The sequence below is a fragment of the Podarcis gaigeae genome (genome assembly GCF_964106915.1).
Source record: "Podarcis gaigeae genome assembly, chromosome: 2".
Classification (NCBI taxonomy): Eukaryota; Metazoa; Chordata; class Lepidosauria; order Squamata; family Lacertidae; genus Podarcis; species Podarcis gaigeae.
Genome location: NC_139679.1, coordinates 126,943,179 through 126,970,561, shown reverse-complemented (window position 1 = coordinate 126,970,561; position 27,383 = coordinate 126,943,179). Strand labels below are relative to the sequence as shown.

The 27,383-nt window shown below is 46.4% G+C and overlaps 2 protein-coding genes across 2 annotated transcripts in view; both read right to left on the bottom strand.

Moving 5' to 3' along the window:
• Positions 1-22,222, bottom strand: part of LOC310837446 (uncharacterized protein) — a 76,728-nt gene extending 54,506 nt beyond the window's left edge. Inside the window, exon 1 of the mRNA XM_083724060.1 lies at positions 22,008-22,222. The gene's annotated coding sequence lies outside the window, so the exon portion shown is untranslated. The remainder of the gene's footprint in view (positions 1-22,007) is intronic.
• The window catches only part of LOC310837206 (uncharacterized protein), a 314,413-nt gene that overhangs the window by 2,352 nt on the left and 284,678 nt on the right, over positions 1-27,383 (bottom strand). Inside the window, exons 7-9 of the mRNA XM_083723307.1 lie at positions 19,734-19,907; positions 1,821-1,994; positions 1,455-1,628 (exon numbers count right to left, since the gene is read on the bottom strand). Coding sequence (XP_083579433.1) covers positions 1,455-1,628; positions 1,821-1,994; positions 19,734-19,907 — 522 coding nt within the window. The remainder of the gene's footprint in view (positions 1-1,454; positions 1,629-1,820; positions 1,995-19,733; positions 19,908-27,383) is intronic.

Genomic DNA, 27,383 nt, shown 5'->3' with positions numbered 1-27,383 from the left:
ACAGAATTTACATCAACTTCCCTAAAAACTCTGAAGCCGGCATTTAAGAAGGCCTGGGTGGTTCAGAGAAGCCTGGTCACTGTTTTAAAATGCATGACTAGACGCAGAACATTTAGAGAGGAAACAGTTGATATCCCTCCATTCTGGGTTCACGGTGGGGGATGTTAGAATCCCAGACCCTGTTGGTCTCCAGCCAAAGAGTTGAAGTTCATCACATACAGGTATGTATGGAACGTCCACGTCTCGTCTGTGAAACAAACAGCAACACCTTCACCTGAACACTCCCCATCAGAGATTTCACCCCTCCCATATCCAAGAATCTCCTGAGGAGCCTGCTGATTCTACAGAGAGGAGGAGCAATGTTCTGCTTTCTACTTAGTCAGTGAGTGAATCAGCAGGCGTGTGAGTCAGTCAGGGTATCGGAGAGAGTGTTAGAGATCGTGTCTAGAGATAAGGTTGCTGCTAAGAGCAGCTGCAGACTCTCTGTGTAGCATTGATTTACGCTTAGATCCTTTAGCTCTGTATATAGTTTTGTATCATAGTTGTAGCTATAGAATAAAAGGAAGATATTCTACAGAGCTGCTCTCCGAGTGGTTTATACTCTGCAAGACTCTGCAAAACTCTGCTGCGCAACGACTGTATTATTGTGCAAGTGAATCCGGTGCTCTCAGCTCTAAGCTGTGAGTCCACAGCACGGTGACCTGTCCCTGTGAGAAAGGTGGTCACTGTCAGTGCTACCCAGCTCGCCTAGCCCAGTCGGGGTTGAAGTGCATGCGTCCAGTTGGTGCACTGGCTCAAGGGCGATGCTGACAGTTGACTCAATCTGGTTGGTCTAAATTTAAATTTATACGTAAATCACTTTCTTCACTTTGAGGAGACTGCATTTTTTCATTAGCAACAAAAGAGCAAAAGTGACTATAACTCAGTTCAAACCAATTCATGAACCCAGAACTCATACACCGACCACTAATGATGAACTAATGATGAATATTAGATATTCCTGCAAATTTATTCTGCTATTTTTGATATGCAAATGGCATGCAAAGACTTGGTCTACATATTTGTATCATTTATTAGTCCTATGATCCTTGTTTTTAAAAGCAAATAAGAAGTTATTCCAAAAAGAAAAAGACAACACACAGAGGCCCCATCTGCATTCAAACTGCAAAGCAGGATCAGTGAGTTGTCTGACATTGGCAGGGCATTCAGATCACAGTACTGGTTTTAGACCATTTGAGCTGTGGTGACTGGGGAGCTGTGATCTATTCCTGGCTCAAATTGCCTGCAGATGACAAAGGAGCAGGTAGGCAGGCAGGTGGAGGAGCCCGAAAAGGTGCTCCCCTTCTCCATCTCCATCCGCCTGCCTGCCTCCCCCCACCCTCTAGCTGAGCAAGCCCCAATTCCTCTCTGGCTCCATCCATCCAGGTCCCCATCTCCCCTCCCCTGGGACTCACCAGATCTCTCGGAGGTCCCTGGGAGGGAGCGCTCAGAGGTTGTGGGGAGGGATGCAGGAGACAACCTGACCATGTCAACCGTCCATCTTCCCCCTTCCATCCTTGCTAGCTTTGCAGGATCCGTCTCTTTCATCCTTCCTGAGGAGTCAAGGAGCCAAAAGAAGCTGCAGGGTCCTGAGAGAGAGGAAGAAGCAAAGGGAGCCTCAGAGGCCCTGCAGGGATTTTCTGGCTGGAGGGGAAGCCTCCCAATATCTTGGGGGCCCCATCCACAGCAAAATCCCTGCTTTAACTCATTTCTGGCCAGAGAGCTTCCCCTCTTCACCCTCCATCCATCCATGTTCCCATCTCCCCTCCCCTAGGACTCACCATATCTCTCGGAGGTCCCTGGGTGGGAATGCTCAGAAGTTGTGGGGAGGGATGCGGGAGACAACCTGACCAGGTCAACCGTCCATCTTCCCCCTTCCAACTTCGCTAGTTTTGCAGGATCCATTCCTTTCATCCTTCCTGAGGAGTCGAGGAGCCAAAACAAGCTGCAGGGTCCTGGGAGAGAGGAAGAAGCAAAGGGAGCCTCAGAGGCCCTGCAGGGATTCTTCTGCCCTAGATATTCTCCTGCCCCTAGAGAAGCACAAATGGGGCAGCCCCTTCCCAACAGAAGCCCCATTTCTATACCTCTCCAGTGGTTCCAATAAATCAGGTAGCCTACTTGCGTGTCAATTGAAGAAAGAAAAGAGAGAGTAATTGAGAAATGAAAAATAATTGAAGATCCTAAAGGAATATGCAAAAAAAATTGTAAACTACTATAGGAAATTTTACCATGCAGAAGAAGACCAAGAGGAGGAAATGGAAAGACACATAGCACAAAATAGATTCCTGACAATAGCAGATTGGAAAATAGAACAACTAAATCTACCAACAGCGATGATGGAGGTGCAGCAATCAATCTCAAAAGCAAAGATAGGAAAGTCCCACATACGGATGGATTACTGGCGGCATTTTATAAGAAGTTAGAAGATATATTATCAGAACTAATGAAACAGTACTAAACAGAATTTAAAAGAAGGAAGAATACCAAAATCATGGGAAGAAGCATTTATCACACAGATACCCAAACAAGGAGCAGATCCAACACTAATCAAAAATTATAGACCTATATCATTGTTCAATAATGATTATAAAATATATTGAATGAAATAATACACAGAGATCAGGCTGGCTTCTTACCAGGCAGACACATGCACAATAAAATGAGAAACATCATTGATATTTTAGAATATTTAGAAGCAAGAGCAGATAAAAAAGCCATTTTGATACTGATAGACATGGAGAAGGTCTTCGACAACATCTCTTGGAGCTCCATTAAAAAAAACTACAGAAAAAACAGGACTCGGAGAAAATATTCTTAGGGGTGTTGAGGCAAAATAATAAGGAAAATCCTTGAATTTTGAAGTGGCAGGATTTAAGTTAAATAAAAATAAGACTAGTATGCTAGCAAAAAATATGTCAATACAGGAAAAAGAAGAACTAAAGAAAATATCAGGATTGGAAACAGTAAATAAAACTAAGTATTTGGGAATCTGGCTGACAAATGAAAACACCAATCTATTTAAAGACAATTATATTAAAATATGGAAAGAAATCAAATTTGAATAATATAATAAGAAAATTGATATATAGAGTATGGGAAAAACATAAAGTGGTGTTAGAACCTAAAAACCCCGGTAGATTCCTCCTTAGAAAGCAATAACTGGGGAAAAGAAAAATATGGAATTGAATTGGGCCACTTTCACTGCCTTGTTGTGACGAAGGGGCTTGAATAACTCAGAGAAGCAATGAGGTAAGCTGTGCAGGGCGACCCAAGATGGACAGGATATAGTGGAGAGTTTTGACCAAACGTGATCCACCTGGAGCAGGAACCGGCAAGCCACTCCAGTATCCCTGCCAAGAAAACTCCATGGACAAAGACAACAGGCATCTAAAAGTTATGATGCTGGAAGATGAGCCCCTCAGGTCGGAAGGCGTCCAACATGCTACTGAGGAAGAGCGGAAGACAAGTAGATTCAGAGCTGATGAAGCGGCTGGGCCAAAGCCGAAAGGACGCTCAGTTGCGGATATGTCTGGAAGCAAAAGGAAAGTCTAACAAACACTCTGTGAGGTGAGCGGGGCTGAGAGACTTCAAAGAAGTGTGACTGGCCCAAGGTCACCCAGCAGCTGCAGGTGGAGGAGCGGGAAAGCGAACCTGGTTCACCAGATTACGAGACTACCACTTTTAACCACTGCACCACACTGGCTCTCCAGAGGAATTATACCAGAAACATATGGATGTCTCATACACCCCAGGTAGTGTGGTTGCTGACCTTGAGCCAAACATCCTGGAGAGTGAAGTCAAATGGGCCTTAGAATCAGAATCTCCTTTAAATCAGAACCAGTGAAGGCGGTGACGGTCCTGTGTGAGTGTCTGGAGGCGGTTGGAGGATGGATGACGGCTAACAGATTGAGGTTGATCCTGACAAGACAGAAGTACTGTTTTGGGGGGACAGGGGGTGGGCAGGTGTGGAGGACTCCCTGGTCCTGAATGGGGTAACTGTGCCCCTGAAGATGCGCAGCATGGGAGTCATTCTGGACTCACAGCTGTCCATGGAGGCGCAGGTCAATTCTGTGTCCTGGGTGACTGTCTCCACCTGGTTTGCAGGCTAAGACCCTACCTGCCTGCGGACTGTCTTGCCAGAATGGTGCATGCTCTGGTTATCTCCTGCTTGGACTACTGCAATGCACTCTACGTGGGGCTACTTTTGAAGGTGACCCGGAAACTGCAATTAATCCAGAACACCAGTCCTGAGAGATCTGCATTGGATCCCAGTATGTTTCCGAGCACAATTCAAAGTGTTGGTGCTGACCTTTAAAGCCCTAAATGGCCTCGGTTCAGTATACCTGAAGGAGTGTCTCCACCCCCATCATTCTGCCCGGACACTAAGATCCAGCGCCGAGGGCCTTCTGGCGGTTCCCTCATTGTGAGAAGTGAGGTTACAGGGAACCAGACAAAGGGCCTTCTCGGTAGTGGCGCCTACCCTGTGGAACACCCTCACCTCAGATGTGAAGGAAATAAGCAGCTATCCTATCTTTAAAAGACATCTGAAGGCAGCCATGTTTAGGGAAGTTTTTAATATTTAATGCTGTAATGTTTTTAACATTTGACTGGGAGCCGCCAGAAACCCAGGGGAAACCCAACTAGATGGACGGGGTGTAAATAATAAATTATTATTATTATTATTATTATTATTATTATTATTATTATTTAGAAAGCACTGTTAATTACAAGTCCAGGGGAAGTGATGATATTCCAGCTGAACTATTTAAAATTTTAAAAGATGCTGCTGTTATGTTAAGGTACTACCCTCAATATGCCAGCAAGTTTGGAAAACTCAGCAGTGGCCAGAGGATTGGAGATCAGTCTACATCCCAATCCCAAAGAAGGGCAGTGCCAAAGAATGCTCCAACTACCGCACAATTGCACTCATTTCACACGCTAGCAAGGTCATGCTTAAAATTCTACAAGGAAGGCTCAAGCAGTATGTGGACCGAGAACTCCCAGAAGTGCAAGCTGGATTTAGAAGGGGCAGAGGAACCAGAGACCAAATTGCAAACATGCGCTGGATTATGGAGAAAGCTAGAGAGTTCCAGAAAGACATCTACTTCTGCTTCATTGACTATGCAAAAGCCTTTGACTGTGTGCCAGATCACCTCATCTGTCTCCGGAGAAATCTCTATGTGGGACAAGAAGCAACAGTTAGAACTGGATATGGAACAACTGATTGGTTCAAAATTGGGAAAGGGGTACAGCAAGGCTGTATATTGTCTCCCTGCTTATTTAACTTATATGCAGAATTCATCATGCGAAAGGCTGGGCTGGATGAATCCCAAACTGGAATTAAGATTGCCGGAAGAAATATCAACAACCTCAGATATGCAGATGACACAACCTTGATGGCAGAAAGTGAGGAGGAATTAAAGAACCTTTTATTGAGGGTGAAAGAGGAGAGCGCAAAATATGGTTTGAAGCTCAACATCAAAAAACAAAGATCATGGCCACTGGGCCCATCACCTCCTGGCAAATAGAAGGGGAAGAGATGGAGGCAGTGAGAGATTTTGCTTTCTTGGGCTCCATGATCACTGCAGATGGTGACAGCAGCCACGAAATTAAAAGGCGCCTGCTCCTTGGGAGAAAAGCAGTGACAAACCTAGACAGCATCTTAAAAAGCAGAGACATCACCTTGCCAACCGAGCTCCGTATAGTTAAAGCTATGATTTGACCCCAGTAGTGATGTATGGAAGTGAGAGCTGGACCATAAAGAAGGCTGATCGCCGAAGAATTGATGCTTTTGAGTTATGGTGCTGGAGGAGACTCTTGAGAGTCCCATGGACTGCAAGAAGATCAAACCTCTCCATTCTGAAGGAAATCAGCCCTGAGTGCTCACTGGAAGGACAGATCCTGAAGCTGAGGCTCCAAGACTTTGGCCACCTCATGAGAAGAGAAGACTCCCTGGAAAAGACCCTGATGTTGGGAAAGATGGAGGGCACAAGGAGAAGGGGACAACAGAGGACAAGATGGCTGGATAGTGTTCTCGAAGCTACCAGCATGAGTCTGACCAAACTGCGGGAGGAAATATGAAATATCTGGGGATTAATATGACAGCTAAAAACTTGAATTTATTTAAGGACAATTATGAGAAATGTTGGATAGAAGTTAAAAAAGATTTAGAAATATGGTCCAAACTGAAGCTTTCCTTGTTGGGTCGAATTGCAGTTATAAAGATGAATGTATTGCCAAAAATGTTATTTTTGTTTCAAACTTTGCAGATTGTGGACAAGATGGATTGTTTCAAGAAGTGGCAGAGAGATATCTCTAGATTTGTCTGGCAGGGCAAAAAGCCCAGAATAAAATTTAAAATATTAACTGATGTGAAGGAAAGAGGGGGGTTTGCCCTGCCAGACTTTAAACTTTACTATGAATCAGCAGCTTTCTGCTGGTTGAATGACTGGCTGCTTCTTGAGAACACTGACATTTTGGACTTGGAAGGTTTTAACAATGCTTTTGGATGGCATGCATATTTGTGGTACGACAAGGTTAAAGCGCACAAAGCTTTCAAACACCATATTGCCAGGAAAGCATTATTTAATGTCTGGATAAGGTACAAAGATTTACTGGAAAGTAAGACCCCAAGGTGGTTGTCACCCATGGAGGCAAAGGCTCTGAACAGACAATATGGAGGCCAAATGGCCGAAATATTGGGAGATATTAGAACAAGAAGGAGATAAATTGAAACTGCAGAGTTTTGAGAAATTAAAAGATAAAGTGCGAGATTGGCTTCATTATTATCAAATAAGAGAGGTCTATAATATGGACAAAAAATTGGGCTTCTAGGTGGAAAAATCGAAATTGGAAACAGAATTGTTAGAACCTAAAACTAAGATTCTTTCAAGAATGTATAACTTGCTGTTAAAATGGAATACACAGGATGAAACAGTTAAATCAGCAATGATTAAATGGGCACAGGACATTGGTCATAACATTATGTTTGCTGACTGGGAAAAGTTGTGGACCACCGGTATGAAGTTTACGGCATGTAATGCCTTAAGAGAGAATATTATGAAAATGATTTATAGGTGGTACATGACCCCAGTCAAGCTTGCTAAAATTTATCACTTGCCTGATAATAAATGTTGGAAATGTAAAGAAACTGAGGGTACATTCTTTCACCTTTGGTGGACGTGCCCAAAGATTAAGGTTTTCTGGGAGATGATATATAATGAACTGAAAAAGGTACTTAAATATACCTTCCTTAAGAAACCAGAGGCCTTTCTCCTGGGCATAGTTGGCCAATTGGTGTTAAAGAAAGATAGAACGTTTTTTATGTATGCAACAACAGCAGCAAGAATACTTATCGCAAAGCATTGGAAGACACAAGATTTGCCCACCTTGGAAGAATGGCAGATGCAAGTAATAGACTACATGGAGATGGCAGAAATGACTGGCAGAATCCGAGACCTGGGAGAAGAAGTGGTGGAAGAGGACTGGAAGAAGTTTAAAGACTATTTGCAGAAACACTGTAAAATTTATGAATGCTAAAATGATGTTGGTATTAAAAATAATATGGCATTAGTGATACAGGTTTAAAAGTTATGTAAAAAATGTAAATTGAAGAAGGGTGAAAGACTAAAGTTATATTATGTTAAAAGTAAACAATATGTTAAAGGCGTTTAAACATAAGGAGGAAAGATTGGAGACATAATGGAATGACTTTAATAATTAGAAATGAGTTATGAAAGAGGGTAAGGATTTGCTGTATCTGATTGGGTAAAGAGGAACACAAAAAAGGGAGGGATGAGGAAGTCAAGAAAGAAAAAACAAAAAAAATTCCTTCCAGTAGCACCTTAAAGACCAACTAAGTCAGTTCTTGGTATGAGCTTTCGTGTGCATGCACACTTCTTCAGATACACCAAAGAAAGAAAGAAAGAAAGTTTTGCAAGTATGAATTTAAAGGTTGGAGTTTTTATTTTAAACTTTTTCTTTTTGATGAATGGAACTTATTTTTTTCTACATTTTGGCTTTCTTATCTGTTTTATATGTATTTTTGACTGTCTTTGTTTTTCTTTATTTCTGTGGTTGTTATGTGTTTCTTCTTTCTGTAAAACCTAATAAATATATTATAAAAAAACAAACAAACTGCGGGAGGAAATAAAACACCACCTAACAGGGTGGATCCAGTATCACCAAATAAATGAGGTCTTCATATCTGTCAAGAAAAAGGGTTTTGCAATTTCAGTATTGGATAAAGGATTACAGTGGTGCCTCGCAAGACGAAATTAATCCGTTCCGTGGGGCTCTTCGTATAGCGGTTTTTTCGTCTTGCGAAGCAAGCCCATTGACAGCTTAGCGGATTAGCGCTATTAGCGGTTTAGCGGCTTTTAGCGGATCAGCTGATAAGCGGCTTAGGGCTTAGGAAAAGGGGGGGGAGGGAAAAAACCCCGCAGGAACTCGCAAGACATTTTCGTCTTGCGAAGGAAGCCCATAGGAAAATTTGTTTTGCGAAGCGCCTCCAAAACGGAAAACCCTTTCGTCTAGCGGGTTTTCCGTCTTGCGAGGCGTTCGTCTTGCGGGGCACCACTGTATTACAAAACAAAACAAAAGTAATTTCTAAAATGTATGGAACATTATTGGCGTGGAAGGATATGGATGAACAGGTAAAGGCGGTAATGATCAAATTGGCTATGGATTTAGGGAAACCTATTCAAGTAATAACATCATGGGGAAAATTATGGAAGGAGAGTTGGAATTTTACGGCTTGTGAGGCAATAACAGAAAATTTGATAAAGATGTTTTATAGATGGTATATAACACCAACCAAGATATGTAAAATGTATTTAAAAAAATCAAAATTACGTTGGAGGTGTAACCAAGTAGAGGGGACACTTCTGCATATGTGGTGGCTATGTGATAAAATCAACGGCTTCTGGGATACGGTTTATGAAGAACTAAAAATTGAGACTGGTTTCCCAGGTGAAGCTTTTTCCACATTCTAAATAGTCCCCTGTAGGAAATATTTCATGGAAAATTAGATTCACCAACAGAATGAAGCCAGACAAATGTAGAAAGGGAAAAAGATCTCTGAAGCCTACATTGAAGAAGGCCTGGAAAGCTCAGAGCAGCCTCATCCTGGTTTGAAAAGGCAGGACTGGTGGAAGAATATTCCCAGACAGAACAGGAGATACATCTCCTATGGAGAGTTGTGGGTGTGTTAACATCTCAGATGCTGCAGGTGGCGCTATGGGGCTCCCTCAAAATAGAGGAGGTTTGTCCTTCAGAGATCTGTATGGAAATTCAAAACTGATCTCATGATCCAGCAGGGAGCCTTACCAGAGAGGCCAGGATCCCAGGATTCTCCTCCTTGACTTCCTTCTGCAGAGCTCTCTGGTCAGGATCCAGCAAAGCCCAGTCCTCCTCTGTGAAAGGAAGAGCTACGTCTTCAAAGCACACTGGACCCTAAGAGAAACAGGGAGAAGAAAGATGATCTTCTAAACATTGCTCTGTTCTTTTCTGTAACAATTTTGTTGTGTATTTTAATGATGTGTAAGTGGGGCAATTCCATAAAACAATAATTTTATTATCTACGTAGCATTCATCTTCAGGTAAATCTTTGCAAGCATTCCCATTTTCCAGATGGAAGGACCTCCTCTCACTTCATCTGGTGGGGTGGACCCTCCCCCTGCCCTCAAGCCAACTTCAAGGGGCACCAGGAGGGGGAGGGGAGGGAATGGTTGGTTGGTTGGCATCCATCTGTCTTAGGAGTCCATGGAAGAGTGTGTGTCTTTGAGTGAGATCCAGTTGTTGGGAGGGTAACAGCGCCAGCCGTGGGTGTGGAGATCTGTTCAAGAAAATTTGAGATATGAAAGGAACATTTTGTACAAAAATTACCATAATAAAGGAAAAGTGGTAAGGACGTAACAGAAGCAGAAGACATCAAGAAGAGGGGGCAAGAATACACAGAGAAGAAGGAGGAGGAGGTGGAGAAGAAGAAGAAGAATAGTAGTAGTAGTAGTAGTAGTAGTTTGGATTTGATATCCTGCTTTATCACTACCCGAAGGAGTCTCAAAGCGGCTCAAAATCTCCTTTCCCTTCCTCCCCCACAACAAACACTCTGTGAGGTGAGTGGGGCTGAGAGACTTCAGAGAAGTGTGACTGGCCCAAGGTCACCCAGCAGCTGCATGTGGAGGGGCGGAGACGCGAACCCGGTTCCCCAGATTACGAGTCCACCCCTCTTAACCACTACACCACACTGGCTCTCCAGAGGAATTATACCAGGAAGATGGAGGGCACAAGGAGAAGGGGACGACAGAGGACGAGATGGTGGGACAGTGTTCTTGAAGCTACCAGCATGAGTTTGGCCAAACTCCGGGAGGAAATAACCTAACAGGGTGGATCCAGTATCACCAAATAAATGAGGGCTTCAAAGCTGACATGAAAAAGGGTTTTGGAATTTCAGTATTGGATAAAGGATTACTACAAAACAAAACAAAAGTAATTTGTAAAAGGTATGGAACATTATTGGAGTGGAAGGATATGGATGAACAAGTAAAGGCGGTAATGATCAAATTGGCTATGGATTTAAGGAAACCTATTCAAGTAACATCATGGGGAAAATTATGGAAGGAGAGTTGGAATTTTACGGCTTGTGAGGCAATAACAGAAAATTTGATAAAGATGTTTTAAACAAGGAAATATTTCTTTACGCCACAGTGGCAGTGAGAACATTTATTGCCAATTAATTGCCAAAAATAGGGGGGGGGGGAAATAATTCTGACCAAAAAAAAGCTCTTTCGAGGAGGGTCCCTGGCACTCGGGGAGAGAACATAAATTTTGTTACTACTCCGGGTCAACGCTCTTTCCCCTTAATTCCTCATGAGGTTTCCTAATACCAGTTATACCATATGGCTTATACCATTTTCTAAAATTCTATGATTATCCCTGCTGTGTTTTATTTAATGGAAATTGAGACTGGTTTTCTAGGTGAAGCACACTGGACCCTAAGAGAAACAGGGAGAATAAAGATATTTTTCTACACATTGCTCTGTTCTTTTCTGTAACAATTTTGTTGTGTATTTAAATGATGGGTACAGTGGTACCTTGGGTTACAGATGCTTCAGGTTACAGACTCCACTAACCCAGACATAGTACCTCGGGTTAAGAACTTTGCTTCAGGATTAGAACAGAAATCGCACGGTGGTGGTAGCGGAGGCCCCATTTTCTAACGTGGTACCTCAGGTTAAGAACAGTTTCAGGTTAAAAATAGACCTCCAGAATAAATTAAGTTCTTAACCCGAGGTACCACTGTATTAATCTTTGTGTAAGCGGGGGAATTCACATAATAATAATTTTATTATCTATATGGTACTCATCTTCAGGTAAATCTTTGCAAGCATTCCCATTTTCCAGATGGAAGGACCTCCTCTCTTTTCAGGAGGGGGAGGGGAGGGAATGTTGGTTGGCATCCTTCTGTCTTAGGAGACAATGGAAGAGTGTGTCTTTGGGAGTGAGATCTGGGGGAGAGACATGTGTTGTTGCATCTGGGACACAGGAAGTGGTGCTGGAGATGCAGAGGGGCTTTTCTTCTCCCTGAGCTCCCCCCACGTGGGAATGTTCCCCTCTGGCTGCAGCCTCTGTTCACAAAGGTGCCTTTTCCCTCCCTCTGAAGGGGGTTTAATTTCCTTGACCCAAAGCCCCCTCCCCAAAATGAAGGCAGCATCTGGATCCCAAGGAAGAACAGAGCTGCATATTTCCTGCGAACTGGCCCCCTCCCTGGCCTGGTAGAGAGGACAAAGGAGGACCCTCTGCTCTCTGACTTGGGGGTCTCTCCCCCCCAGGCATGACCTGAGCAGGGACCCCCCTTCATCCTCCCTGCAGCCCTGGGACCCCCTTCTTCCCAGGACACACTAAGGGGGCAGAGAGAGGAGACTCACCGGATTCCAGGAGGGGCACCAAGGAAGCGTTTGCAAAAGAGAGAGAAGAAAGCAGCCTCCTCTCTGCCTGCAGAAAGGGATGGGGGGAGGGAGGGGCTTCTGCTCTGGAGGACCTTGCCCCTCCCCCTTCACTCCCCTCCTCTCTAGGAATCCAGCTCTGCTCCTTTTAACCCTTGGCAAGCCGAGCGCCCCAGTCCTCCCCTCCCTCTCCCTGCCTTCAGTTTTCCTGCTTCTGCGCCTGCGCTCTAGGGGCTGCCCCCCCTTATCTCCTAGGAGGGAGAAGAGGCGAAAGGCTGCCTAGTGGCAGGAGGTGCCTTGGGCTCAGAAATGGCTCCCTCAAGACACCCCCCCAAAAAACACCCTCCAGCTGGGGGGGGAGGGAGGGGGGGCTTTCCAGCCAGGAGACCCCTCCCGAAAATCACCTTTCCCCCCCCCCAGGAAAATAGGGAGATGAGGAAGAAACGCCCTCGCGATCTTGGGGGGAGGCCAAAATGAGATTTACTGTAATAAGCTTTCAGGAGACCCACCTACAAAGGACCCATGGAAAATAGTTAATCAATAAAGCCGCTTTGGGCCAATAATTTATACCTTCAGATCAATTGAAAAAAGAGGCACTTTATGCCAGCCCCACACTCGACCCAAAGCGGATATTAGACGTCGTAGCAAATGGAAAGAAATCGGACTTTACTGCAATGGATGCCGGCAGTGGTGAGGGGAGTTTTCATCCCGCCTTTTGAAAAGCGAGAGGCATGAAGAGAAATGAGTAGAATGAAAAGAAATCCGCCCCTCAAGCCCCGGGAAAGTGCCGCCTGGTCTGACAGGAATCCTGGGCGCCTAAAACTGAGGCGAGGCAGTTGGGAAAAGGCGGGAAAAGTCGCTGAGGGGAAGAAGCGGCGGGGGGAGGGGCGCCTCCTCTCTGGTCCCTCAGAGACACACAGAGACACAAGGGGGACCCTCTTGGGAGGGGAGCAGAAAGGAGGGCTCTCCCAGAAAGGGGTGGCAGGGGGGTCTCTCTCTCCCTTGTCGCAGGAAACCCACCGCCATCATTCAGTTTGTACAAACTCCACACACACTCACATACTACATACCCTACGCTTCTGTTATAAATTCATAGAAAATCAACCATACATCGGATCTGCACTGTTCCACTTTTATTTTACTCCATGAAGGAAGGACTACAAAATGGGGAAGAAGTGTGCATGCACACGAAAGCTCATACCAAGAACTAACTTAGTTGGTCTTTAAGGTGCTACTGGAAGGAATTTTTTAATTTTGTTTTGACTATGGCAGACCAACACGGCTACCTATCTGTTACTGGGGAAATGGTGAAGGTTTGATACAGGCCAGCCCAGCACATCCACAGGAGCCCTGCCCAGTTGCTATGCCAACCCTGATGGTCCGAAGACCATCAAGATCACAAAGAACTTGCATATGGGAGTGGATTCAGCAGGGACTGGAATAAAGGACAATGATCAGATCTTCCCTCAGGGGGCAGCAAACTGCCAACTCCCCTTTGTCTCCTGGAAGTGACTCATGCGGAGGGGGGAAAGGAGGAACCAGCCAGGTGACAGGACACTCAGGTTACCACCATAACCCCTCCTTTCTGTGATGTATGTATGATGTTTCTGGGGGGTGGTCTTGATCTACAGGGTGACAGTTTCAAAAGTCTTTAGAAGGCCTTGCACACCCCTGTTGCAACAGTTCAATAAAGGTCAAGCCTACAGACTGCTGTTTTGCTCCAAGTTATCCTGGTTGGTGTCTTTGTTTTTGTTCAAGGGAGCCCTCGGATTTTTCCGTTAACAGCTGGAGACTCCCCTTCTGGCCCCTCGGGGTCCCAGGAGCCCTTTCTGGATGGCCCTCGCTTGTTCCTCCCCCTCAGGCAGTAGTTCAACAGGAGAAGTCTCAAGGGGCCAATGGAGCCCAGTGTGGGGACTGGGGAAATTGCTGAACTGGGGTTCTCCCAGTCCAGCCCAGACAAGAAAGAAAGGGAGCTCTCAGAAGAGGAAGCCATTGCGGAGAAGAACTGGACTTGGCTGCTCTTTGCTGAGGGTCTCCTGCCTTTCTTCCAAGGCTTCCAGGGGGTGCCACGCCCAGAGGAAGACACCCCCCCCGAAGGGCCCTGGGGAGCAAGCAGAGCCTGCCTCAGTTTCCTTCCCCAAGGCCTTGGAGGAACCTTGGGGTACGGAAGGAGAAACCCCAAATGGAGCTCAGAGTCCTGGCAAGTGGGGGAAAGGAACATGATATAGCACTTTCCAGATGAGTCTCGATACAATACAATATTCTTTATTGTCATTGTCCCATACAGAACAACGAAATTGAAAAAATCAACACCAGACATTGAAAAACCAACAAGCCTGCTACCCCAGCCTGGTTAGCCCCCTAAAACTCTGAAACCCCATAATTAAATACAATATACTCCCATAGAGACTACCTTACACTGCATTTAAAACCAAAATCGCATTTGGATAGAAACTGCTTCTCAGGTGGCTAGTCGTAGTCCTTATAACCCTGTACCTTCTTCCAGAAGGCGGAAGCTGAAAGGGATCATTTCCAGGGTGCGCACTATCTCTGCAGCTTTCTTCTCTAGCACCTTCTGCAAATGCCTGCAGGGCCATGAGTAGTATGCATGAAAACATCAATGCTAAATTGAGCAGATCCCCGGAGGCAGTGCGGATTATTGCAGGGGACTTCACTCACACAGATGTGAGGGCAGCACTCCCAAAATCCCATCAGCACATTGAGTGTGCAATAAGGGGAGAAAATACTCTTGACAAGGTGTATACGAACATTGGACGGGCATATGAGGCGCACCTCGGTGCTTCAGATCATGTGTCCCTGCTTCTGACACCAGTGTACACACCCCTCAGGAAACAAGGCCAGCTACAAACACGGATGGTTACGGTGTGGCCTGAGGGAGCCTCTCAGCAGTTGCAGGACTGTTTCCAGGAGACCGATTGGAATATGTTCGACCATCAAGATCTAGAAACTTCTACATCAACGGTCCTGGATTATATTAGATTCGGCAGGTAAACACGAGGAAGGCTATGGGCCCAGATGGGGTGGCTGGCAGGGGGCTAAGAGATTGTTCGGAGCAACTGGCAGGAATCTTTTTGAAGATTTTTAACCAGTCTCTGGCCCAAGCCACCGTTCCACCCTGTCTGAAATCTGGTACTGTTATACCCCTGCCAAAAACACCAAAGAGAGACAGTCTGAATGATTTTCGCCCTGTGGCGTTGACACCCATTATAATGTTTCGAAAAACTGGCAAGGAACCGTATCATATCTTGTCTGCCAGTAGGACTTGACCCTTACCAGTTTGCATACAAGGGAAAGAGATCCATGGAGGATGCTGTGGCTTTACATGGTGTCCTGACTCATTTGGAGAAGAAAGGGAAGTATGCGAGATTTTTATTTGTAGACTTTAGTTCTGCATTTAATACTATTCTTCCGCATAGATTGGTGCCCAAACTATTAGACCTGGGACTTCCACTGTGTTTGTGCAGGTGGATATTAAATTTTCTATCAAACTTTTTTATACGCTCAACACAGCTAACTGTGCCCCCAAATACCCCATTAATAAAATCATTAAGTTTGCAGACGATACAACGGTGGTTGGTTTAATCATGGCTGGAGAGGGGGAGGCGGCCTATAGGAAGGATGTTGAGCAGTTGCGGGAGGGGTGCAGGAAAAAATTCATCCTGAGCTGAAAGAAAACAAGAGATTATTGTGGACTTTAGGAAATGTAAATTGAATATTCAGCCACTCATTATTGAGGGGAAGTGTGTGGAATGTACAGCACTTGGAATCGCCTCCATGGTCCAGGGACTGATCCGCCCTGGCTTCTTCCTCGGAGGTCCCTTCAGAAGGAGAAGGGGTCCCGGGTCTCCATGGGGGAAAGCGTTCCTGAGACCTGCATTCGAGGCCAATGCTTTCACCTTTCAGGCTCCAGCCCACCTTCTCTCTGGTGTTTTTGTGAGCTGTAGAGACGGGATCACATGCATTCCCAAGTTTAATAAGGATCCTTTGAAAAAGCTGAGAAACCTTTAGTCGAAAGTTCTTCTTTTGCCAATGAACTTTGCCTCTGCGTGATTTATTGGGAACCAGATGCATCCACTCCAAAGAAGCTTGTGCAGCGCCTTGGCATTGAAGACCCAGAAAAAGAGACGGAGGGGAATGTGTGGGTCACAAGGTGGGAGTCGTTGGAAAGGAGTCGGTGGGAGAGGCAGAAGGTTGTGTTGAGAAGGCGAGGGAAGAGCAGGAGGAGAGAGAAAGAGCCCCAGGGAAAGATGAGGTTGGGCTGAGCTGGTGTGGGAATGAGAGGCAGAGAATGCAAAGCAACTCCGGAAACGGTGAACAAGGCAAGCTATGATCTTGTTTGAGGAAAGGAAATTAAGATGCCTGCTTCCCCATCCCCAGTGGATTAAAATGTCCAAAGGTTAGGAAAAGAAGAAAGAGGAGGAAGCAGGATTGGATGAACATTATAAGAGACCAGAATTTTCCATTGTGACTTGGCTGAGATTTGTTGGAACAGTTTTTCAAAGGCTTTATAGAAACTGGACCTAGAAGCTGGAGAAACACTGATTTGGATTATTAGACGATCATTATAAGAATCATATTGCACTGTCTGAGTTGGTTAAGATTTGAAAGCTGGGCTAGGGAGGGAGATGAAGGGAATGTGTCATCTTGGTGAAGAGAAGAAGAGTTTGGATTTGATTTCCCGCTTTATCACTACCCGAAGGAGTCTCAAAGCGGCTAACGTTCTCCTTTCCCTTACTCCCCCACAACAAACACTCTGTGAGGTGAGTGGGGCTGAGAGACTTCTGAGAAGTGTGACTGGCCCAAGGTCACCCAGCAGCTGCATGTGGAGGAGCGGAGACGCAAACCCGGTTCCCCAGATTACGAGTCCACCGCTCTATGCTAAATACCACTTACCACTGTATGCTAAATACAGCTGGGTTTATTCTGGAGTGCAAATTATGAATAATTGTTGCTACAGATTATTTTCAGACAGAGATGGGAGTTTTCTTTTCAGTGCCTGCCCTGTGGTACACCCTCCCAGCAGATGTCAAAGGAAAAAACAACTACCAGACTTTAAGAAGACATCTGAAGGCAGCCCTGTTTAGGGAAGCTTTTAATATTTGATGGATTACTTTATTTTAATATTTTGTTGGAAGCTGCCCAGAGTGACTGGGGAAACCCAGCCAGATGGGAAGGGTATCAATAAATCATCATCATCATCATCATCATTTTTTTTGTATTTTTTATATTTTTAATATTTTCTATTAAGATTCCTTTATTTTGAATTTAGGAGGACACACATAGGAAGAGGAGAGTTGGAGGTGGGAGGGACCTGCAAGGAACGCAGGATCTCTCAGGATGGGATACGGGGAGAAGAGGGGGTCACGCAGGGGAGAAGTGGGGGAGCCTGCCTTTCTATGGGTTGACGAATGATAGGATATATATGATACAAATGCCATAAACAGTATTTTTAGTTTATATCCCCCCTTTCTCTTTTCTATACAATTGTATTTTGTAAGGGTTGTTTAATATTTTTTGTTTTATTTCTCTTTTTTGCTTTCCCCTCTGTATGAATTCTGCGATGCGAAGTGAGATGGGAGCTATGAGTGAAGCTCTTTCCACATTTCAAGCACTGATAGGGTTTCTCTCCTGTATGGGTTTTTTGATGCAAAGTGAGCTTTGTCCCCTCCCGGAAGTTCTTCCCACATTCGAAGCACTGATAGGGTTTTTCTCCTGTATGAATTCTTTGATGGGAAGTGAGACTGTTCCTCTGACTGAAGCTCTTTCCACAATGCAAGCACTGATAAGGTTTCTCCCCTGTATGAGTTCTTTGATGCAAAGTGAGTTTCGTCCGCTCCCGGAAGTTCTTCCCACATTCCAAGCAGTGATACGGTTTCTGCCCTCTATGAATTCTTTGATGGTAAGTGAGACTGTCCTTCCACCTGAAGCTCTTCCCGCATTCGAAGCACTGATAGGGTTTTTCTCCTGTATGAGTTCTTTGATGCAAAGTGAGCTTGGCCCCCTCCCCGAAGCTCTTTCCACATTCGAAGCACTGATAGGGTTTTTCTCCTGTATGAGTTCTTTGATGGGAAGTGAGATGAGAGCTTTTTCTGAAGCTCTTTCCACATTGCAAGCACTGAAAGGGTTTTTCCCCTGTGTGAATTCTTCGATGGGAAGTGAGATGTGCACTTTGATTAAAGCTCTTTCCACATTTCAAGCACTGATAGGGTTTCTCCCCTGTATGAATTCTGTGATGGGAAGTGAGATGGAAGCTATCAGTGAAGCTCCTTCCACATTCGAAGCACTGATAGGGTTTCTCCCCTGTATGAGTTCTTTGATGCAAAGTGAGCTTGGCCCCCTCCCTGAAGCTCTTCCCGCATTCGAAGCACTGATAGGGTTTCTCCCCTGTATGAGTTCTTTGATGCAAAATGAGCTTGGCCCCCTCCCTGAAGCTCTTCCCGCATTCGAAGCACTTATAGGGTTTTTCTCCTGTATGAGTTCTTTGATGGGAAGTGAGATTCTGCCTGTGACTGAAGTTCTTCCCACATTTCAAGCACTGATATGGTTTCTCCCCTGTATGAATTCTTTGATGGGAAGTGAGAGAGCTGCTTTGATAAAAGCTCTTCCCACATTCCAAGCACTGATAGGGTTTCTCCCCTGTATGAATTCTTTGATGGGAAGTGAGAGAGCTGCTTTGACTAAAGCTCTTTCCACATTCCAAGCACTGATAGGGTTTCTCCCCAGTATGAATTCTTTGATGGGAAGTGAGATGTGCGCTTTGATTAAAGCTCTTCCCACATTCCAAGCATTGATAGGGTTTCTCCCCTGTATGAATCATTTGATGAGAATTGAGATGGGCCTTCTGACTGAAGCTCTTCCCACATTCCAAGCACTGATAGGGTTTCTCCCTGCTCTGTCCTCTTTTGTGTGAAGTGAGGCTATCCCTCTGAACGAAGCTCCTTCCTTGATGGGAGGTGGACTGGGAGCTCTGACGGATGTTCTCTCCACACTCTGAATATTTATATGACTTCTCCGCTATGTGGATTCTGTTGTGCTTCCCCTTGTTCTTCCTTTCTAATTTATCACCATCTGCAATAAAGAGAGAAGCGAATTAGAGCCTCAGGAGGAAATGGATCTCCAGATCACTGAACAAAATTAATGAATGCTTGTGATAGAGGAAGAACTAAAAATAGTTAGATGTGGGGCCTTTCTATAGTTTTCACTGCCTTGGTTGGCTGGTATTAACTGATATATTGCTTGGCTTTTATCTGGAATGGATTTTGTTCTGGCTCAATCCTGGAATACACTCCATCTCCAAGGTCAGTCATCTAAATGCAAACAGAAGCAAAAACAACAAGCCTGACAGAATGTTCCTTGTTTTTAAAAGCAAATAAAAAGTTATTCCAAAAAGAAAAAGACAACATACAGAGGCCACCATCTGCATTCAAACTGCAAAGCAGGATCAGTGAGTTGTCTGACATTGGTAAGGCATTCAGATCACAGAACTGGTTTTAGACATTTTGAGCTGCCAAATCATCGCGTTGGCCGGGGAGCTGTGATCTATTCCTAGCTCAAATTGCCTGCAGATGACAAAGGAGCAGGCAGGCAGGCAGGTGGGGGAGCCCGAAAAGGTGCCCCCCTTCTCCATCTCCATCTGCCTCCCCACCCCCCACCCTCTAGCTGAGCAAGCCCCAATTCCTCTCCGGCTCCATCCCTCCATGTCCCCATCTCCACTCCCCTGGGACTCACCAGATCTCTTGGAGGTCCCTGGGAGGGAACACTCAGAGGTTGAGAGGAGGGATGCAGGAGACAACCTGACCAGGTCAACCGTCCATCTTCCCCCTTCCATCCTCGCTAGCTTTGCAGGATCCGTCTCTTTCATCCTTCCTGAGGAGTCAAGGAGCCAAAACAAGCTAGAGGGTCCTGGGAGAGAGGAAGAAGCAAAGGGAGCCTCAGAGGCCCTGCAGGGATTTTTGGCTGGAGGGGAAGCCTCCCAATATGTTGGGGCCCCCACCCACAGCAAAATCCCTGCTTTATCTCATTTCTGGCCAGAGAGCTTCCCCTCTTCACCCTCCATCCCTCCATGTTCCCATCTCCCCTCCCCAGGGACTCACCAGATCTCTCGGAGGTCCCTGGGAGGGAACGCTCAGAGGTTGAGAGGAGTGATGCAGGAGACAACCTGACCAGGTCAACCGTCCATCTTCCCCCTTCCATCCTCACTAGGGTTTCAGAATCTGTCCCTTTTATCCTTCCTGAGGAGTCAAGGAGCCAAAACGAGCTGCAGGGTCCTGGGAGAGAGGAAGAAGCAAAGGGAGCCTCAGAGGCCCTGCTGGGATTCTTCTGCCCTAGATATTCTCCTGCCCCTGGAGAAGCACAAATGGGGCGGCCCCTTCCCAAGAGAAGCCACATTTCTATACCTCTCCAGTGGTATAGTGTTGGATGTGGTCAAAAATGAGATGGCAAGAATAAATATTGACATCCTGGGCATCAGTGAAGTAAAATGGACAGGGATGGGCAAATTCAAGTTCAGATGACCATCATAACTACTACTGTGGGCAAGAATCCCGTAAAAGAAATGGAGTGGCCCTCACAGTCAACAAAAGAGCGGCGAAAGCTGTACTGGGATGAAATCTCAAAAATGATAGAATGATCTTGATATGAATCCAAGTTAGACCTACAAGAAATAGAGTACAGATTTCCAAAGAATAGCAAGGAGAGACAAGAGGGCCTTCTTAAACGAGCAATGCAAAGAAATAGAGGAAAACAATAGAATGGGAGAAAACCAGAGATCTGTTCAAGAAAATTGGAGATATGAAAGGAACATTTTGTACAAAGATTACCATAATAAAGGACCAAAGTGGTAAGGACCTAACAGAAGCAGAAGACATCAAGAAGAGGGGGCAAGAATACACAGAGGAGGAGGAGGAGGAGAAGAGGAGGATATCCCGCCTTTCACTCCCCTTCAGGAGTCTCAAAGCGGCTAACAACCTCCTTTCCCTTCCTCCCCCACAACAAACACTGTGTGAGGTGAGTGGGGCTGAGAGACTTCAGAGAAGTGTGACTGGCCCAAGGTCACCCAGCAGCTGCATGTGGAGGAGCGGAGACGCGAACCCGGTTCCCCAGATTACGAGTCTACCGCTCTTAACCACTACACCACACTGGCTCTCCAGAGGAATTATACCAGGAAGATGGAGGGCACAAGGAGAAGGGGACGACAGAGGACGAGATGGTGGGACAGTGTTCTTGAAGCTACCAGCATGAGTTTGGCCAAACTGCGGGAGGAAATAAAACACCCAACAGGGTGGATCCAGTATCACCAAATAAATGAGGGCTTCATAGCTGACAAGAAAAAGGGTTTTGCAATTTCAGTATTGGATAAAGAATTACTACAAGACAAAACAAAACAAAAGTAATTTCTAAAATGTATGGAATCTTATTGGAGTGGGAGGATATGGATGAACAGGTAAAGTCGGTAATGATCAAATTGGCTATGGATTTAGGGAAACCTATTCAAGTAATAACATCATGGGGAAAATTATGGAAGGAGAGTTGGAATTTTACGGCTTGTGAGGCAATAACAGAAAATTTGATAAAGATGTTTTAAATAAGGAAATATTTCTTTACGCCACAGTGGCAGTGAGAACATTTATTGCCCATTAATTGCCAAAAATTGGAAAAAATAAATAATTCTGACAAAAAAAAGCTCTCTTTGGAGAGTCCCTGGCACTTGGGGAGAGACCATAAATTTTGTAACTACTCCGGGTCAACGCTATCTCTCCCCTTAATTCCTCATGAAGTTTCCTAATACCAGTTATACCATATGCCTTATACCATTTTCTAAAATTCTATGATTATCCCCGCTGTGTTTTATTTAATGGAAATTGAGACTGGTTTTCTAGGTGAACCTTTTTCCACATTCTAAACACTCTCCTGTAGGAAATATTTCATGGAAAATTAGATTCACCAAAAGAACGAAGCCAGACAAATGTAGAAAGGGAAAAAGAAAATTAAGACAGGATGTACCTCCACGTCCCTAAGATCTCTGAAGCCTACATTGAAGGAGGCCTGGGCAGCTCAGAGCAGCCTCATCCTGGTTTGAAAAGGCAGGACTGGTGGAAGAATATTCCCAGACAGAACAGGAGACACATCTCCTATGGAGAGTTGTGGGTGTGTTGACATCTCAGATGCTGCAGGTGGCGCTATGGGGCTCCCTCAAAATAGAGGAGGTTTGTCCTACAGAGATCTGTATGGAGTTTCAAAACTGATTTCATGATCCAGCAGGGAGCCTTACCAGAGAGGCCACAATCCCAGGATTCTGATACTTGACTTCCTTCTGCAGAGCTCTCTGGTCAGGATCCAGCAAAGCCCAGTCCTCCTCTGTGAAAGGAACAGCTATGTCTTCAAAGCACACTGGACCCTAAGAGAAACAGGGAGAATAAAGATGATATTTTTCTACACATTGCTCTGTTCTTTTCTGTAACAATTTTGTTGTGTATTTAAATGATGGGTACAGTGGTACCTTGGGTTACAGATGCTTCAGGTTACAGACTCCACTAACCCAGACATAGTACCTCGGGTTAAGAACTTTGCTTCAGGATTAGAACAGAAATTGCATGGTGGTGGTAGCGGAGGCCCCATTTTCTAAAGTGGTACCTCAGGTTAAGAACAGTTTCAGGTTAAAAATGGACCTCCAGAATAAATTAAGTTCTTAACCCGAGGTACCACTGTATTAATCTTTGTGTAAGCGGGGGAATTCACATAATAATAATTTTATTATCTATATGGTACTCATCTTCAGGTAAATCTTTGCAAGCATTCCCATTTTCCAGATGGAAGGACCTCCTCTCTTTTCAGGAGGGGGAGGGGAGGGAATGTTGGTTGGCATCCTTCTGTCTTAGGAGACAATGGAAGAGTGTGTCTTTGGGAGTGAGATCTGGGGGGAGAGGCATGTGTTGTTGCATCTGGGACACAGGAAGTGGTCTGGAGATGCAGAAGGGCTTTTCTCCTCCCTGTGCTCCCCCCACGTGGGAATGTTCCCCTCTGGCTGCAGCCTCTGTTCATAAATGTGACTTTTCCCTCCCTCTGAAGGGGGTTTAATTTCCTTGACCCAAAACCCCCTCCCCAAAATGAAGGCAGCATCTGGATCCCAAGGCAGAGCAGAGCTGCATATTTCCTGCGAACTGGCCCCCTCCCTGGCCTGGCAGAGAGGACAAAGGAGGACCCCCTGCTCCCCGACTTGGGGGTCTCCCCCCACCTCGCATGACCTGAGCAGGGACCCCCATGCCCCCTCCCTGCCCCCCTGGGACCCCCTTCTTCCCAGGACACACTAAGGGGGCAGAGAGAGGGGACTCACCGGATTCCAGGAGGGGCTTCTGCAAAGAAGAGAGAAGAAAGAAGGATGGGAGGGGGAGGGGGAATTTAGCCATGGAGGACCTTGCCCCCTCCCCCTTCACTTCCTGCCCTCTCTAGGAATCCAGCTCTGCTCCTTTTAACCCTTGCCAAGCCGAGTCCTCCCCTCCCTCTCCCTCCCTGCAGTTTTCTTGCTTCTGCGCCCTAGGGGCTGCCCCCCTTCCCTCCCTCTGCCCCAAGGAGCCCACATCCCACCGGACTAACTGCAAGGGAGACGGGGGGGTCCATGGGGGGGTTACCTCGGCTCTCCCCTCCCCCAACATCGAGGCTCCTGGATCCCGAGGAAAGGCTGGGAGGGAGAAGAGGCGAAGGGCTGCCTAGTGGCGGGAGGTGCCGTGGGCTCAGAAATGGCTCCCTCCAGACCCCCTCCCCAGGAACACCCTCCAGCTCAGCGATGGGGGGAGGAGGGCTTCCCAGGAGGAGACCCACCTACAAAGGACCCATGGAAAATAGTTAATCAATAAAGCCGCTTTGGGCCAATAATTTATACCTTCAGATCAATTGAAAAAAGAGGCACTTTATGCCAGCCCCACACTCGACCCAAAGCGGATATTAGACGTCGTAGCAAATGGAAAGAAATCGGACTTTACTGCAATGGATGCCGGCAGTGGTGAAGGGAGTTTTCATCCCGCCTTTTGAAAAGCGAGAGGCATGAAGAGAAATGAGTAGAATGAAAAGAAATCCGCCCCTCAAGCCCCGGGAAAGTGCCGCCTGGTCTGACAGGAATCCTGGGCGCCTAAAACTGAGGCGAGGCAGTTGGGAAAAGGCGGGAAAAGTCGCTGAGGGGAAGAAGCGGCGGGGGGAGGGGCGCCTCCTCTCTGGTCCCTCAGAGACACACAGAGACACAAGGGGGACCCTCTTGGGAGGGGAGCAGAAAGGAGGGGGCTTTCAGACTAAGGGGTGGCAGGGGGGTCTCTCTCCCTCCCTCACCACCCCAGTGCATTCCTCTCATGGTGGAAGGTGTGGGAGAAAAGAGATGACCCTGCCAGCCTTCCAAGGCTGAGGTTTGGACAGACACCCCAAAGAAGGGGGGCCCTTCGGAGAATGGTTGATCTTGACAACTTGAGTTGTGGAGAATAATCCCTCTGTTACGGCAAAATCTGGGTGCGAGGCTGCTCTGCCACCCAGCTCATCGGACTAAGTCCGTGGGTCCCTGCGGAGGAAAATGAGCTCAGCCGGAGACAGGAGCAAACTGCAGAAGATCCAAGTTTATTGCGCAACAGGTTCAAGGCGAGATTGAACCCTGAGAAAGGGGTGACACGAGTTTTTGAAACTCCCTCCATGTCCCAGAATACAGTGCAAAACACGTCATGAATACATTAAAGAGAGGTTTGGTTACACAGATTACATCATGAATATATTAAAGGGAGGTTGGGTTACACAGATTAACATATGGAGGAGGGAGGGGGGAATATGCAGAGTCGGAGATATGCACAGATAAACACTTCCTGGGGATGAGAAAACAATGGTCCCAAATATGCATAGTCTGCCACCTGACATTGCCTGGAGGAAAGGCTGATCAGAGCGATTTGACAGGATTAGGGTCTTAACACCTTGCTTGAGGGATTATGCTGGACAGGGGAGGTGTGATGGAGTCCTAGAGAAATTGAGCAAACTGGCACGTTGATTTTCTATGAATTTTATAGATTTTAGTCCCTGTTGACATTGACAATTGGAAATAAATTGATATATTGTAGCGAAGAAGGTGAAGAAGACATGCCCCCCCCTTCCGTAACACCTCAGAGGCGCCTTTCCTTGCTAGCTTTACAACTAAGTGAAGAACATGTTAGAAGTCGATTGTGAGCCTGAAAAGAGGGAGAGATTTACAGTTGAGAGGAGACTTGAGTTAAGGTTATGGAAATTATGGGGGGGGGGGGGGACATCTTTCAAGTTAAAAGTTACAAATATTATGCCTGAATGTATCCTTTCAACTTGACAGCCCTCGTCTGTCCCCAAAATGGGCCAAGACCTCTTGAAGGAAGGTGAGGACAGGTGACCCCACCTACGCCCAAAGTCACCCCCCACCAAAGCAGGCTCAAAGCTTCTCAAAGCTTTTCAAAATCATTTTCTCAGCAGCTAAGCATCAGAAACATTCCGCTCTGCTGTAACAAAGGTAGAGAACAGTCCATTGTTTCTCAGGCCTTTCTGATGCCTTCTGGCCTTCCTAAAGAACCACATTGCAACTTCCTTTCTGTCCGGGAACCATGCCAGAACAAGAGATTGAAACATATCTGAACACTCTGAAACCCCTTTCCTGGGAAGAGTCCAATAGTCCCAAGACAGCTTTCTGTTCATGCTCAGAGGACTCCTGAGGGAGGAGAAAGGAGGAGGGAACTGGAAAGGGGTATATATGCTTGTGCACATGATTGTGAACTCGTGCATGCTTTTTGTGACTTATCACACTTGCTCCTTCTACCAGTTCATGGATAGTAGAAATAAAAGCCTTTTCTCCGAAACTATTCCTTGAGTGTCTGTTGACTCCCACTTCCCTTTCCCAGGCGCAATATTTTTCCCACCCGAGGGCAAAGCCTCAGAAGGCTACACTCTGTTCCTCTCCTTTAGGCGGTAGTTCAACAGAAGTCACTCCCACTCCAGATCCCTGCAGGCCTCAGGGGGCCACTGGAGCCCAGTGGGGGGGACTCTGGGGAACTGGCTGGACTGGGGTCCTCCAAGTGAGGGCCGCCCAGAAAGTGCTCCTGGGACCTCGAGGGGCCAGAAGGCGAGTCTCCAGCCTGGCCTTTCCCCTATTTCTGCAGGTGGTGCCCTTCTCCTAGCGCTGACTCTTGGGGTTGACTGATAGGAATTTTGAGGTCTTCGATATATGGTAATGTTCATAACCGCACGTACTTAGATCAGCACAGGAAGACTGACCTGGAGCCATTTTGATTCCTAAACTGAGCAAATGTTTTCTCCGCAAGGTCAAAGTGGAAAAGCCTCCCCATTGTCTTTTCCTTCACAAATCCTGTCTTAAGGGAGTTTGAATAGGGTGTGAGCCTGTGACCTGGGCCAGGAACTAAGTATTTATCATTACAAAAGACTGGCCAGGCTACCCAGGAAATTCAATCAAGTAACCTGCCAGACAGAAGAAAAACAACATTCAAATTTCTGTTCTAAGAACGCCTTTTTTGTGAGGTATGTATGATGTTTCTGGGGGTGGTCTTGATCTACAGGGTGGCAATTTCAAAAGTCTTTATAAGGCCTTGCACACCATTTTTCTGGGTCCTTCCTCTCTCCTGCAAGTGAGGGGAACACCCTGTTGCAAGAGTTCAATAAAGGCCAAGCCTACAGGCTGCTGATTTGCTCCAAGTAATCCTGGTTGGTGTCTTTGTTTTTGTCCAAGGGAGCCCTCGGATTTGTCCGTTAACAAAGTGAAGCTGGGGAGGAGGCCCAGGAGGCTGTCCCAGGAGCTCCTCCTTCCACAACAACCCTGCCAGGCTGGCCTCTTGCATGTCGCCCCCTTTCCAGCAGGCGAAGCTGCAGGGACCACTCCCTTCCTGGCCCCCCAAAAATGGAGGCGGCTTCGGACCCTTGATGAACCTGAGAGGAGCCTGGAGGGGGGCAGAGAGGGGCTCTTGCCCCTTCCCAGACTTTTCCTCCAACCATTTATTACTACTGTTTATCAAACCTGGCCACCCTCACCTCTCCTGCAGCCCTGGAAGGAAAAAAGACACACGGCATGCATTTCTTTTCAACACGGGTTTATTCTCTAGGTTGGCTCTGCCCCACGGGGCTTACAGTCTACAGCAGAATCTACACAGAATGGGGAGGGGGGGCGAGTTTTGGGCTCTGGGTGGAGGGAAGGGGGGCAGGTCCTAGTCCGTATCGAGAGAGAGGGCCGAGCTGCTCTGCCTGGCCATCTCTGCAGGGACGTTGCACCCAGGTCTCTAGAGGGGATAAATTTGGGTCTGGACTGTACCACTTCAGGTCCCCCGGAGGGGGAGGTAAAGGGACACCTGATGACCCACATTCTGTAAGTGGAGGATCCCTGAT